At 38.8% G+C, this 15,002-nt stretch overlaps 1 protein-coding gene across 36 annotated transcripts in view; it reads left to right on the top strand.

Moving 5' to 3' along the window:
• The window catches only part of MAGI1 (membrane associated guanylate kinase, WW and PDZ domain containing 1), a 666,590-nt gene that overhangs the window by 580,563 nt on the left and 71,025 nt on the right, over positions 1-15,002 (top strand). For all 36 annotated transcript variants that reach the window (XM_055383931.2, XM_063703895.1, XM_019023923.4 and 33 more), the window contains 4 exons: positions 863-990; positions 3,618-3,710; positions 9,967-10,149; positions 10,711-11,331. In XM_055383931.2, the coding sequence (XP_055239906.2) occupies positions 863-990; positions 3,618-3,710; positions 9,967-10,149; positions 10,711-11,331 (1,025 nt within the window). The remainder of the gene's footprint in view (positions 1-862; positions 991-3,617; positions 3,711-9,966; positions 10,150-10,710; positions 11,332-15,002) is intronic.

Here is a 15,002-nt window from a genome sequence, read left to right as displayed (position 1 = left end):
CATATATGTACCATATATATGTACATATATATGTATACATATATATGTACATATATATGTATATGTATACACATATATATGTATATATATATAATTAGTTTTGTAGCCGTCTAAGTGTTTGGATCTTTGTCATTTTGAGCACATCACATCTACTTAGGTTAACTTTATTTGGATTCTCTCTGCCTAAGGCCTGTACTTTTAATTGTGCCTCTATGTTTAGTGATCAAAATAGTTAACAGATGTGAGTCGAGTTCTTTGTTTAACTTCATTTTTTGGATGAATACTTATGCTTCTGTGAACCCTACTGCAGACAGTTACACAGCAGTTCTGGCATTGTATGTTACAGACAATGTCACATAGCCACTTTAATCTTATGTCTCAATAATTCCTTAATCTACTTCTTATTGAATTAAAGCAGCTTCCCCTGTCAGGTGGTATCTTGGACATTTGGAAGGGGGTCAGTGGTTAAAATCCTGGGATTTGAAAGCAGACAAACCTGAGCTTGCATGCCTGTTTCCTGCTTACTAGCTATATTATGCTAGGTGAAGTATTTAACTGGCCAGACACTTACTTTCCTTATTCATAAGATATGAATAAAAATAGGACTTACCTCCTGGCATTTACTGAGGACTTTTAAATAAAATGCATATAAAACTGGTAGCCCAGTGCTTAGTGCATATAAGTAGTCAGTAACGGAAACTTCATTTTTATTTCCTCTTTCTAACTGAGCATTTTAACACACGAGGGTTAGCATCTCAGACCACTTGCTCTGCTCAGTTTGATTCCAGGGACTTGGTCTGATTGGCATTTTGCTGGTAGGATGAACTGTTTCAAGCTGAATACTATTTGCTGTCTTCCCCAGCCACATCAACAGGAAGACACAATATGAGAACCCGGTTCTAGAAGCCAAACGGAAGAAGCAGCTTGAGCAGCAGCAGCAGCAGCAGCAACAGCAGCAGCAACAGCAGCAGCAGCAGCAGCAGACAGAAGGTTGGCCTCTTTCCTCTAGGCTTTTTCTTGATCAGGGGAGCATGGGGCGAAATCTGAGCGCTGACACCCTCGTGTGGTCAGAACTGGCCTCGATGATTGAGTCCTCTGTTGCCACGCTGAAGAGTTGATGTCCTGTGGGGAGGAAGAGAACCCCCTCTCCATGTTCCTCTGGATGGCCAAAGTGGAGATCCTAATTCAAAGTCACCCAAATCTCCATTTTAATTTAGAAAGGAGCATCATTAGATCAGAGAACTTTCTGATGGGGGAGGAAATCTCTTGCCCCCGCAGTATTTGCATTGCAACTGATAGCTAAATCCAAACCACTTTTAGCATTTTTGCTTTAAGTGGAGTTACTGGGCATGAAACTAACTTTTAATTTTAGGAACATTACATGTAAAGAATCAGAAAGAGCTGGTAGTTTTGGGTGCTTTTAAAAATTACAGACTAATTCATGCTCTTTGTAAAAATATGGGCAATTCGGGAGTATAGAACATTAAATTCTCCCCTGGTTGCCCCCTTCCTATTCTCAGAGATAAGCCCTGTGCAGAAATTTTCTAGGGATATACATATACGCATATTTTAACAAAAATCTGATAATAATTTATACGTATATAGTATGTATGTGAGACCTGTTTTCTCACTTTTTATTTCTTGCACATATTACTAAGTTGGCTAATATAGATTTAGCTTATACTTTTTAATGGTGACATAATATTCCATTTCTTGAATGCCTCTGCTTTATTTAGCCATTCGTTTATTACTAGATACTCTGGCTTTCCCCAGTTTTTCATTGTGATCTTTTAGAATCATAGGCTTAATACTCCCCTCAGTATAATATGTGAATATCAAATAGAATACCAAGTATAATGCTTCTGTTACTATAATATTGAATATAATAAATATAAACCATAGACTACAGGTTGGCAAACTTTTTCTGTAAACAGCCAGATAGTAAAGATTTTAGGTTTCGTGATTCATACAGTCAGTCTCTGTTAGAACTACTCACCTCAGCCATTGTAGTATGCAAATAGCTGTAGACATTATGTAAATGAATAGGTGTAGCTGTGTTCAAATAAAACTTAATGGGCACTGTAATTTGAACTTCATGTAATTTTCATATATCACGAAGTATTCTCCTTTTTATTACTTTTCAACCATTTGAAAATAAAAGTTATTCTTGGCTCACAGGCCGTATCCAAACAGGAATTGGCCCCAGTTTGGCTAGTGGGCCATAGTTTGCCAACCACTGCCCTGGACTGTACAATTTAGAGAGAGTAGGTATGTATGTCTGTGTACATTCACCCATTGAAATGTTATCTACCTTAGTCTCTTTTCTAGCTAAAAAGAGCTCTTCTCATGTACGTTTAGTGGGTACAAGTTCAGCTTTTGACACATGGGTATATTAAGTGGTGGTGAAGTGTGGACTTTTAGTGTAACCATTACCCAAATAGTATACATTGTACCCATTAAGTAATTTATCATCCTTCATCCCCCTCCAACCCTTCCGAGTTGCCATGGTCTATTATTCCACACTTCATGTCCATAAGTACACGTTATTTAGCTCCCACTCAGAAGTGAGAACATGTGGTATTTGACTTTCTGTTTCTGAGTTGTTTCACTTAAGATAATGGTCTCTAGTTCCATTCATGTTGCCGCAAAAGACATAATTTTATTCTCTTTTTTTATGGCTGAACAGTATTCCATGGCATACATACCACATTTTCTTTATCCAGTTATCCACTGATGGACACTTAGGTTGATTCTGTATCTTTGCTGTTGTGAATAGTGCTGCAGTAAACATACAAGTGTAGGTATCATTCTGATAGAATAATTTCTTTTTCTTCAGATACCCAGTAGTGGGACTGCTGGATCGTATGGTGGTTCTATAGAGGTTGCAGTAATTTACATTCTCATCGACAGTGTATAAGCATTCCCTTTTCTCCACATCCTTATCAACGTCTATTATTTTTTGTCTAAAAAGAATTTTTTAATGTATCTTTCCTGAGCTGATAAAACTTGGTAGTGTTAGAAAGTGCAGTTTGCAAATGAAAATGTACAATTGAATATGTTAGCTGAGCTGGAAGTGATTCTGGGGTGCCATCTCAAGGGTCACTCACTGTGAGTTATGTCTGGCCTTCCAAGGTGAATAAGACTACAATTAGGACCCAGGAGTATTTGTAATAGGTCTCATTTGGATTCAGAGATAACAGAAGAGCACACCCTTAGCAAACTGCTGAAATCTACCTTCATCTTCCTCCCTACCTAAGACAAGCTGGCCTCAGCAGCCCAGCTCATGTCTCAATCACATTAGAGAAATTTCTCCCTTATACAGCTGCCATTAGTTGACTGTATGTCTTTCCTGACATTTTTTGACTGACTTCACTTTGGACTTTCCAGCCAGAGAGAACTGGAGTTCTTATTCATTATATCGTAATATTTCTTTCCCAAAACGTCTTAGACAAGAAAAAAAGAGTTTCATAGAATGAGGTCAGATAACAACTTCTTTTTAATCTAAGCTATCTGCCCTTGGTTTATTGCCTTGAGTATTATTAATAATAAGGTGAATCATAAGTAACTCAATGAGCCATTTGAAGGAAAAATAGAAAACTTTCTTTTCTTTTTCATAGAATGGACAGAAGATCACTCAGCCCTTGTGCCTCCTGTTATTCCAAACCACCCTCCAAGCAATCCAGAGCCAGCCAGAGAAGCTCCACTTCAGGGTAAAGTACTTGTCTTTCTAATTGTGTCATGGTTTTAGCTCAAAATCTAATTTTTTTAAGGTATTTTGAAAAGTGGAATCTCGTAACTCCCAAGTCATTCCTTTGATAGTGAAAACCATAAATAATGAAAACAATGATAACTGTATTGTTAGACTTGTCAAGAAAAATTAGGAATCTTCCTGAATAATTTTTTTCCAACTATTTGTAATATTTTAAAAATAAAGACTACTTGTTAAATGATCATTCAAACCAACGTTTCTCAGTCTCACCACCATTGCCATTTTGGGGTAAGTAATTCTTTGTTGTGTGGGTTTGTCCTGGGCATTGTGAGATGTCCCCTGGCCACTAGATGCCAGTAGCACACAGCCCACCTCTCATTGTGACAAGGAAATTGTCCCCAGACATTGCCAGATGTCTCTGGGGAGCAAACCCATCCCAGAGATAGGAATCACTGACTTAGAGACCACAGATATTTAATAGTATGTTAAAAAAGATAAATCTGAAACTCAGCATTAGATATTTCAAGAGTCTAGCCAACATATTAGGTTTTGTCTAAGACTTTCCTATAAATGCAAATGGTTTGATATCGTGTTTTCAGTTCTCATTCCCTATTCTTGCTGCGGTTTTGGTATTTATGCATGTTTACAACGTTTCAATAGGTCTTGTTTGTTTACATTCACACATAGGATGAGGCCTTTATAGAGGATTATTCTTGAAAATTGGAAGCTCCAGAACCTTACAACTTTCAGGCCTCATTACTCTTAAATTATAGAAAATATTTGTGTTTAGTTTTCTTTTTCTTTTAAACAAGCATCATGTTTGACAGAGTTGGGGAATGTTTGTGGTACAGAAACAATAAAAATACTATAAAATTTGTCTTCCTTTCTACATTTTAAAAGATTTAATTGTGTTACATATAAAAAGATAAGTAGAATAATTCATTTCTTTAATTTTAATTCATTATAATTTTCATAAGAAAGAAATTGTTTCTCTGCTAGCTGACATTGTCACTAGATTAGAATTAGTATCAATTTATGTAAAATAATTTCTTCTGGCATGAATATACTTTTTAATGGTGATAATGGCTTTAATAAAGATGGGATGTAGTAGATAATAATGTTGATTAATATCAACATGACTGTGGAGTCCTCAGTTTTGTGGGGTTTTTTGTAAATATAAAGTTCCTTCTGTAGGCTCATGCCTTCTTACCTTCCCCTCTCTCACAGTAAGTTAGCCTCCTTTCAGTTCTTTTAACCAGCAAAACTGTGAACCGCTTCTGAGCCTTTGCAGAGGCTGTTCCTTCTGTTTGCAGTTGTCTTTTCCTCCTACTTCTTACTCTGCTAACTCCTGTTCACCTCAGGTCTTTGCTAGATTCCCCTACCATGTTTACTCTTAACCATCCTGTACTTCACATTTATGAAATTTAACCATTATAACTAGTGTTCATTTGTGTGCTATTATTTAACAATAGTTTCCTCATTAGACTTTAAATCCCATGGAGGCAAGAGACTATGATTCTCTGTTTTTTGTTTTTTCACTGTGAGATAATCCCAAACTAGGCATAATCCCTTGATATCCATTTTCTGATGCCATTATTATTGAGTGAAACAGTATCCATCCATCTTTCCTTCCATCCATCCATCCATCCATCCACGTATACATATAGAATAGCCAACCAGACTTTCTTACATAATTATCTTAGAAATTAAATAAATTAAAGCTGTAAAGGTTCAGGTTCTGAGTGCCAAATGCTTAGTGCACCAACTAAGAATTGAGACGGTATTTATCTGTATTAGACACTTCATCTCAGATTCTTACTTTTCTTTAACTCAGCCTTTTTTTCTTTTTCTTTTTTTCTCTTCTTCCTTATTTCCTTATATCTCTTCCTTGTTTCTTTAGTCATCTAGTGATTGACTAAGACATCCACTGGTTCTTCATTCAGGCTGCTATAACAAGTTGCCATAGACTAGGTGGCTTAAACAACAAACATTTATCTATCAGTTCTGGAGACTGGGAAGTCAAAGATCAAAGTGCTGGCAGATCCAGTGTCCAATGAGGGTCCACTTCGTGGTTTATAGACGGCCATTTTCTCGCTGTATCCTCATGTGGTGCAGAGTAGAGAGAGAAAGGACTAGTTCTCTTCCTCTTATAAGAATTAGCCCATCATGTGGGCTCCACTCTCATGGTATAATCACCTCCCAAAGGCCCCACTTCCAAATACCATTCAATAGTGTCTGAAGGTTCAGGCTCACTGAACTCTCCTTGAGATTGACTCGTTTATTCTTACCACCCTTCTGCTGTGTAGTCTCTTTGTTGATCCACAAGTTTCAAGCACTTTTATAATCTTTGGAATATAACTGATACCAAAGAAACCAGTTAAAATCCATACCATTTGGCTCCAAGCTGTGATTTCAATAAACATTAACCTAGACTTTAGCCTCATTGGTTATAACTCTGGGTTTCCTGCCTACTGGTTAAGTGTCTTGATTAGCCATCTAGTGTCTAGTGTCTTGTGTCTTGGGCAGTATCTAGTGTTGATAGACTGTCAGGAAGAAGCCATATAGCTAATTTGGTTAGATTGTTTGGCAGTAATTTTGCCAAGTTCACAGGCCAACGAAATTCTCCCCTGATCAAGAGTGTACTTCTAATCTCAGCAAGTGATAATTTGGAGATTTGCTCTTATGAAAACTCTCCAGCTTCAAGCTTATGCTTGGAGAGAGATTTTTGCAGCTACCCCTCCACCACACTCACTCTATCACCACCGCCATCAAAACAATAACTCACTTATTGAGCTCTTATTATGTGCCAGGTACCTTCCCAGGCACTTTACCTACATTATCTGCCATGGTTGTTTCTCACAACTATCATGTGAAATAGGTATCATCATTACCTCCATTTATACTTGTGATACTCAGGCAGAGAGGTTTAGTAACTTGCCCAAGGCCATATAGCCACTAAGTAGCAGAGCACAGATTTGAACACTATACATGAGGAATAGTTTAACTTCTGGTTGAAAGGTTTTTGGTTGTTTTAGTTTTTGTGGGATACCTCATTTGTGTAGTCTAAATCTATGCTGTTCGGTATGGAAGCCACTGGTTACATGTTGCCATTTAAATTTAAATGAATTACAGTTAAAGAATCAAAAAATTAAGTTTTTCTGTCTCACTAGCTGTATTTCAAGGGCTCAGTGGCTACATGTGACTAGTGGCTGCCATATTGAACAGTGCAGGTACAGAGCATTTCCATCATCACGGAAAGTGCCATTAGACGGTACTGGTCTAGGGTATTTAAACACTAGTGTCAAGAAGTGACATTTCTTTCCCCTCCCCCCAGCCTGGCAGGGAAACATGCACCTAAGGTTCATTCAGGTGCAGAGTTTTGGGCCAAGACCCAGAACATCCTGATCAGTGAGTCTAAGGAAGGAACTGAAAATGAGTACATTTTAAAAAGCTACCCAGGGGATTTTCCCTGGGTAAGACACAACCAAGTCTTACCGCTGGTGACTGGTAAACAGAGGTTAGGATCTTAGAAAATTACATGTACCACAGGGCTGCAGCTGAGAGCTCCAAGTTCCACTGCTTATGGGGTGAAAAGCATTTCTTTCCAAAAGCTACATTAACTAATGATCCACCCATACGTAAAAAGTAATAAAATGTGCATAAATGTGAAACCCTCTGATTTTCCTTCCCTTGTTAAACATTGGAAAAGGAAGTCAGTCGTATAATTTCAAAGCTCTGCTCATGTCTTTATTAAGTTAACATTCTCAGCACAAAATATGCTAATGTATTTTTTTTTAATTAGATAAACTGCCAGGCACATTTTCACATTTTCTAACTTAGCCTATAATAAGAGTGAAAAGCTCCAATAACCAAACACCTCTTTTCAGCCTTCTCAAAGACATGATAAATATCATTTCTGTGTGCTTTTATTTGTTCATTCATTCTCTCACTCAACAGAAATTTTTGGAGCACATAAAATGTACCAGACAATATTCTAGATACTTGATATACATATAAAAATCCTCATGGAGCTAACATTCTAGTGGTTTTATGTACCTGCATATCAGTGCCACTCATGCATGGGAGTGGGGGACAGTAAGAAAACCAAAGCAATAAGTAAGATGTATATTCTGTTGGAAGGTGGTAAATGATAAGGACAAAAATAAAGCAGGAAAAAGGGATTGGGAATGTTGGAGGTACTGCAATTTTTAGTAAGGTGGTTAGGGAAGGTCTTGCTGCGAAGGTAATGGCTGTTGATGTCTCTGCATAGCTGAAATGTGTTTCCCTTCAGGGCCCTGGAATGCCCTAGCAGCACCTGCTACAAGAGTGTAGGCCAGTCACCCTCCTCCCCCTAAAGTAAACTTTGGGGGTTATCTTACCTCACCTCAATTTCCATCTGATAATTGTCTTGGCAGCTGTCTCCCCAAAGCTCTTGGTGCAAGTGACACCACCCTCCCAACGCCTTGGCAGATGACTTTGCGTGGCGAATCCTTGTAAGTCTTGCCTTTCTTTAGCCACTATGACAGGGCTGTAGTTTGTCAACCTTCCAATAAGCTTTGGGACTGCGCTAGAGAGCAGGTTAGTGAAAGGACCTCTGATAGCAGGCAATTTAAAAGAGCCTTCTTTGCAAGAGCCAGAAACTTTTAAAATATGCAATTAAAAATTGTATGCATGCCCAGAGACCTTTTAAACTCTTTTAGATATAACTAACCAAAAATAACTTTCTTTCCTAGGTGCCAGGCTCCTAGTGCAGGGATGTAGGGGCCTAATGTCTCCCTCTTTCTCTCTCTCTTTTTGTTTTGGATAACATTTTTGATAGAAAAGAAACAGGGCAGATGGAGAAGCTGTGTGTGGCAAGGACAGGGTATAAGAAGTAAGTAAAGTTAGAAGAGATGAAAGAAGCTGCTCATGAAATTAGGTCTACTACTTGGGATAATCAGAGAAGTTCCAATAAGTTTCTCAATTACAGAGAAGTGCCTAGTAAAACCCAAAAGAAAACGTTTTGGTTTATGTTCAAAATGTTATTTGTGAATGTATCAAGAAAACTCAATAAAACCTTAGGTAGCATGTTTGGAAGTAATTTAGCGATATCTCTATCTGTAAATTTATTTTATTTTTATTATTTTTTTGAGACAGAGTTTCGCTCTTGTTGCCCAGGCTGGAGTGCAATGGCGCGATCTCAGCTCACTGCAACCTCTACCTCCTGGATTCAAGTGATTGTCCTGCCTCAGCGTCCCAAGTAGCTGGGATTACAGGCATCCACCACCTCATCTGGCTAATTTTTGTATTTTTTTTTTTTAGTAGAGACAGGATTTCACTATGTTGGCCAGGTTGGTTTCGAACTCCTGACCTCAGTGCTCCACCTGACTCAGCCTCCCAAAGTGCTAGGATTACAGGCATGAGCCACCACACCCCCAGCCTAATTTATTTTAAATAAGACAGCTGAATTTGGAGCTGTGTGGCTACTCTTAGTAACTACTTAGTTTAGGGATTTTTGTGTGTGTGTGTGGGGGGGGGGGTTTCTTTGTTTGTTTTTTTGGTTTGTGTTTTTTAAACAAATATCCTAAACTTGTTTTAAACAGTAAATCTTAGCCGTAGGCATGCGTTGGCTATATCACAAATTTAATAAAAGATGCAGATAAATAGGAAAAAATCAGTTGAATTTAGAATTCAATTCAAAGTGATGACCCTTAATTTTGAAAATAGTCATTCTACATTTTTGTCAAATTATTATTTGTGACTATAATATGTTTTCTGGTATTATCTGTGCATTTTCAGCCTGGATTTTCCGTTTGATTAAAACTTAAGTTTTTGTTCTGTTGGTTTTTCAAGTGGAAGCCAGGCCCAAAGCAGCACATCAGAAGCCATACAGCAAAATAAAATTAAAACAAAACAAAAGACATAAAACAGACCAGTTCCATTTTCTGTGAAGGGGTTTGTGGCAGCTCAATTCCTGTCAAAGTGCATGAATAGAAACCAAGAAGTGTGTCACCTGACAGGGACTAGTTTCATCCCTCTCTTGTAGTTTCTTTTGGACCCTGGAGTTGACATACTCAATGCTTTACCTCCCTCCATCAACACTGGGGCCTAGGAACATCCTTATTCCTCAAATTAAGAGAGGACTTTCTTAAGATGCTATATGCCCAAAGGCTCTAGGGCATAAGCTTGAAGAATTATCTATATGTTGTCTCAAATCTTGTTTAATTCTCCTTTTCACCAGCGGTGACATTCCTTATGCGTTTCTTATTTTAATCCAGGCAAACCCTTTTTTACACGAAACCCTTCTGAGTTGAAAGGCAAGTTCATTCACACAAAGCTGCGGAAAAGCAGTCGTGGCTTTGGCTTCACGGTGGTTGGAGGGGATGAACCTGATGAGTTTCTCCAGATCAAGAGCTTGGTCCTAGATGGTCCTGCTGCATTGGATGGCAAGATGGAAACAGGTAGCGTCAACATGGCCTTAGTGTGTTCTGTGTGGTGAGACTCCAATCCAGGAGATAAACATGTGCAATCATGATGTTGTTTGTTTGAGCAAGACCAAGCAACGTCATGATTGCACATGTTTACACCTTTAAACACCTTGAGAATGAGCCAGGTCTCCACATTATATAAATTCATCCCTTGGGACAGATTAAAACCTGTGAAGTCATTTTCACTTTGGGAAACTGTTTGAGTACAGTAAAGCAATAAGTTACTAAAAAATGTAGATCCCCATTTAAATAAATGAATTCTAAACTTGGATTTCTCCAGTGAGATTTTTTTTTTTAGGAGAAAGCTCCAATGTTCTGTGAGTGATTATTACATTCTCATTAGCAGGGAAGACACTAGGTGCTGAAAGAACACTTTATTAGCTGTTAAAATCAGTAATAGAAGCACTTTATACCCTATAGTATCACACCCACATGCAGTTTCAGTTCAGCTTTATATTAGTGGAAGATATTATAATACTGATGGCAATTTTCTGGGTGCTGTTTTCTTAACCCCCACACTCTTGCCTTCTACAGGGGATGTGATTGTAAGTGTGAATGACACCTGTGTTTTGGGACACACACATGCTCAAGTTGTGAAGATCTTCCAGTCCATCCCCATTGGTGCCAGCGTGGACCTTGAACTCTGCCGAGGTTATCCATTGCCTTTTGATCCAGATGACCCCAATACAAGTTTAGTGACCTCGGTAGCCATTTTGGATAAAGAACCAATTATTGTGAATGGGCAAGAGACCTACGATTCACCAGCTAGCCACAGTAGTAAAACAGGCAAAGTCAATGGCATGAAGGATGCCAGGCCAAGCAGCCCAGCGGACGTGGCTTCAAATAGTTCTCATGGTTATCCTAATGACACTGTTTCTTTGGCTTCCTCCATAGCCACTCAGCCAGAACTCATAACTGTTCATATTGTCAAAGGGCCAATGGGCTTTGGTTTTACTATCGCAGACAGTCCTGGTGGAGGTGGCCAAAGAGTGAAACAGATTGTTGACAGCCCAAGGTGCCGAGGCCTGAAAGAAGGGGATCTCATAGTGGAAGTTAATAAGAAGAACGTGCAGGCCCTAACTCACAACCAAGTGGTGGATATGCTGGTTGAGTGTCCTAAGGGAAGTGAGGTCACATTGTTGGTGCAACGAGGAGGTAAGTAGGTTTGTTTTGTTCTTTGAATTTTTTTTTTGTCCCAAATTCATTGCTTAACTTACTCATCTTCAGATGACCACTGGGGGCTTTTTAAATTTATTTAAATGTTTCAAAATGCCCACTGATTTCTCCAAATACTAACCTCTTTAGCATAAAAATTGTGGTTTGTACATTATGACAGACATACGCAGTTAGAATGATACCTTAAAACAGAAATCAGATTGTGCCTTTTTAAAATGTTAAGATTTAAAAACCTAAGTTGGGTGTGGTGGTACCCATCTGTAGTCCTGGCTGCTTGAGAGGCTGAGGCAGGAAGATCACTTGAGCCCAGGCATTTGAGTCCAGACTGGGCAACATATTGAGACCCCATTCTCTAAAAAGTTTTTTAATATATATATAAAAAATAATAACCTTTATCCTTTAAATCTCCTGAACTTGGCCTGCATAGCCTACAAAATGTGGCTATGGTCACTCCAAACTTGTCTCATGTTCCTGTCCTCCATCTGTTGGTGCTTTAGCCACACTGGCTGCTTTTATGGAGCTCCTTTAATGCTTCAAGCCTTTTCTTGCCTCAGGCCCTTTATATTTACTGTCCCGTCTGCCTGGAATGGTCCTTTTCCAGCTCTTTCCAGCTGGCTCAGTCTCATTCAGGTCTCCTTATGAGAGAGGGCTTCTCCCATCACTTTATCTAAAGTAGCTCCCAACACTTCCATATAATCTTTATCACAGTTTTTCATAACCTTGATCATCATCACCTTTTTAGCATAAGACGTTATTTCATGCTTTTATTTATTTTTCATTATTTGTCTTTCATTAGAATATAAAGCTCCATAAAGCCAGGGCCCATGTATGCATGTGGACAGCTGTTATCCCCAGCATTTAACACAACACCTGACTCCTTTTAGGTATTTATGAATGAATAGGTATTAAGTGAATAGGTATGTGATTATTTCTATTTGGCAGAAACAAGAGGTCTGCTAGTCATATTAAACACTTCCTTCAACATGCTCACATTTAGTAGTTTAGGATCTCAGAGATCTGGGTTATTCTAAATCTCGAGGCATTAAACTTCCTCCTTTCTCCTTGAGTCCGTATCCCACTCTCTGCCTCACCAGAAAACACAGGACGTCACACTGAGCAATATTTTCCACCATATTGAAATGTCTTGCTCCTGGAATATATACTTATATGTGATTAGTCATGACTGATAGTTTTACACAGTGGGCCTGAGAATGGCTGTTTCCCTGATCCTTGCTACCATGATTTGTTTCATGAACAACATATTCAAAGAGATCAAGAACCAGACTTTGACTTCCTTTTGGTTTGTTGCAACAGGGGAGCTCATTTGTGTCACAGCAGCCAGATTCTCATGTTTTCATGAACCTGTGTGTTCTGCGATCAGAATGGCTGGGGTCATTTGAAGGAAACCCAAAATACAGAGTAGCTGTCTATGTGAATTGAAATGCTCAATGAGCCTGGCTTAAGCAGTTATAAAAGGCATTGTGCAAATTTTATTTTTTTAAAAATGTCATTTCCACCAACTAATTTTCAAGTCTCTTCTTGTACCTAGATCACTTGACTGCTCAGAGAACTGGTTTTAAACAGTAGCCAAGATGTATGTAGTAGGAAATGACTTGGGTATAAGAACGATTATGACAATAATGATGATGGTGATGATGAAACCTGGCACTTATAGAAGAATCAGTGATACACAAAGCACCTTCATACCTGCACGTGCCTCTCCACTGATATTTGTCACTTCCCTGTGAGGTAGGAAGGTGCCACCCCACAGTAGTTCTGAGCTGTTCACCCTGGCTCTGTGGTTTCCAGTCCAATGTTCTGCCCTACTTAACTGAATAACACTGATTTTTGTATAATTGCTTAATACTGTGGCTGACAACCTGGAAACTTTCAAATAATTCTTGGTACATCAGGTGCACCTCTGATTCAGCCACTGCTCATTTGACAGACACAAACCACCTTGTTCTCCTAACTCATCTATCCTCTTTCTCATTTCTGTTATTGATGTGTTGTTTATTATCCCATTAGATTCACTTCTAAGGAGACCAAACATAAAGTTTCATTATAGCCAACTAACTTACACATTTATTAGAACCATATTGTAATGAATTTGCCTACGCCAGCAAACAACTGATTATAGAAACGTACTCCTTGATTTTATTTTTTATTTTTATTTTTGAGACAGGGTCTCACTTTGTCACCCAGGCTGGAGTGCAGTGGTGCCATCTCAGCTCACTGCAGCCTCAACCTCCTAGCTTCAAGCGATCTTCCTGCCTTAGCCCCCCAAGTAGCTGAGACTGTAGGTGCATGCCACCACTCCCGGCTGATTTTTGTATTTTCAGTAGAAATGATTTCTCCATGTTACCCATGCTGGTCTCGAACTCCCGTGCGCAAGGGATCCACCTGCCTCGGCGTCCCGAAGTGCTAGGATTACAGGCATGAGCCACCATACCTGACTATACTCCTTGATTTTAAATATGTTTGCATTCTCTCTTCTTAATTCCCAATGCCATCTTCTTATTAATGCTGTTACATTTTATAACATTTATATGAAAAATCCGGAATATATTGCCATATTCATCAACATCTACATGGTTTATTTCAGAACATGAGTAATTTAAAATCACTGTGACATCAGCAATCTTTAAAATACACCATATGTCTTGTGTTTGATTTATGTATAGGATAGAAAGTTTGTACATCTGCAGTTGGCAGGCTAGCACCGGATACTATTAATCTTTCTGGAAGGCATATAAATATATTTGTTTCTGCCATACATTAGTTGCTTGAATCAGGGCTGACATTTAATCATCTCTTCTGTGTAGTGGGGATGTATTGAGAAGGCTTGATGAAGGTGCTTCAAGACAACAGCTAGGTTGAATGAGAAAGTAAATGGCCACTTTACCGATTCTTTCTAATGAATCTAGTTTATTTTGTAACTGCTAGTAAGATGGCTGATAAACTCATCTACACTGTTCCATGAGTCTCAGGAATTCCTCTCGTGAGGTTGTGGCTTTCTATGCTTTAAAGAACGGGCCATTTTTACTCTGGGACAGAACTGGCTGCTATGTTTGTAGCACCCATTTTCATTCCTCATCTCTAGAGCTCATTTTTGACATTTGTTCTTGTCAAGATCTAATACATTTCATTTTTAGTATTTTTAGTCCATCCCCCTTCCCTCATCTGGAAATCGAGCTGAAGGTTGAAATATCATCTGTAAATGTCCAGGGTCAGACAGTTTCGTGAGTCAGGCTTAGAGCTGCTGTGCAGTGTTCATCCATACTCCCAAGTAGCCGGGACCAGTCCTGATTTGCTTACAAATCTCCTCTTCATCAACATCTCCCTGCTTGCCAGTCGATCACTCAGGTTTTTAAAGGGCAGCTCCTCCTGTGTCTGGTTCCGCTCTTCCAATTGTGTGTCCTTACTCCTTCTCCCTCTGCTGTCCAGTCAGGAAAGTGCTTTTTACCCTTCTATTTTGAACATAGCATCTGCATTCAGAAATCCTGTCACCTGACATCAGTGTGCATCTAGAGACTTCTTTGAAGTGTTTGGAAAATCAAACTACTTTGTGGATTTTTATTTTTAATTTGTAAAAGCTATCGAACTTGTCCCATAAGGATTTTTTACTTTTTTAAAAAAGGCTCATGTAG

This window comes from Gorilla gorilla, chromosome 2 (genome assembly GCF_029281585.2).
Source record: "Gorilla gorilla gorilla isolate KB3781 chromosome 2, NHGRI_mGorGor1-v2.1_pri, whole genome shotgun sequence".
Taxonomy (NCBI): domain Eukaryota; kingdom Metazoa; phylum Chordata; class Mammalia; order Primates; family Hominidae; genus Gorilla; species Gorilla gorilla.
The sequence above is the reverse complement of the archived record's forward strand: the minus strand, read 5'-3'. Positions and strand labels throughout refer to the sequence as shown.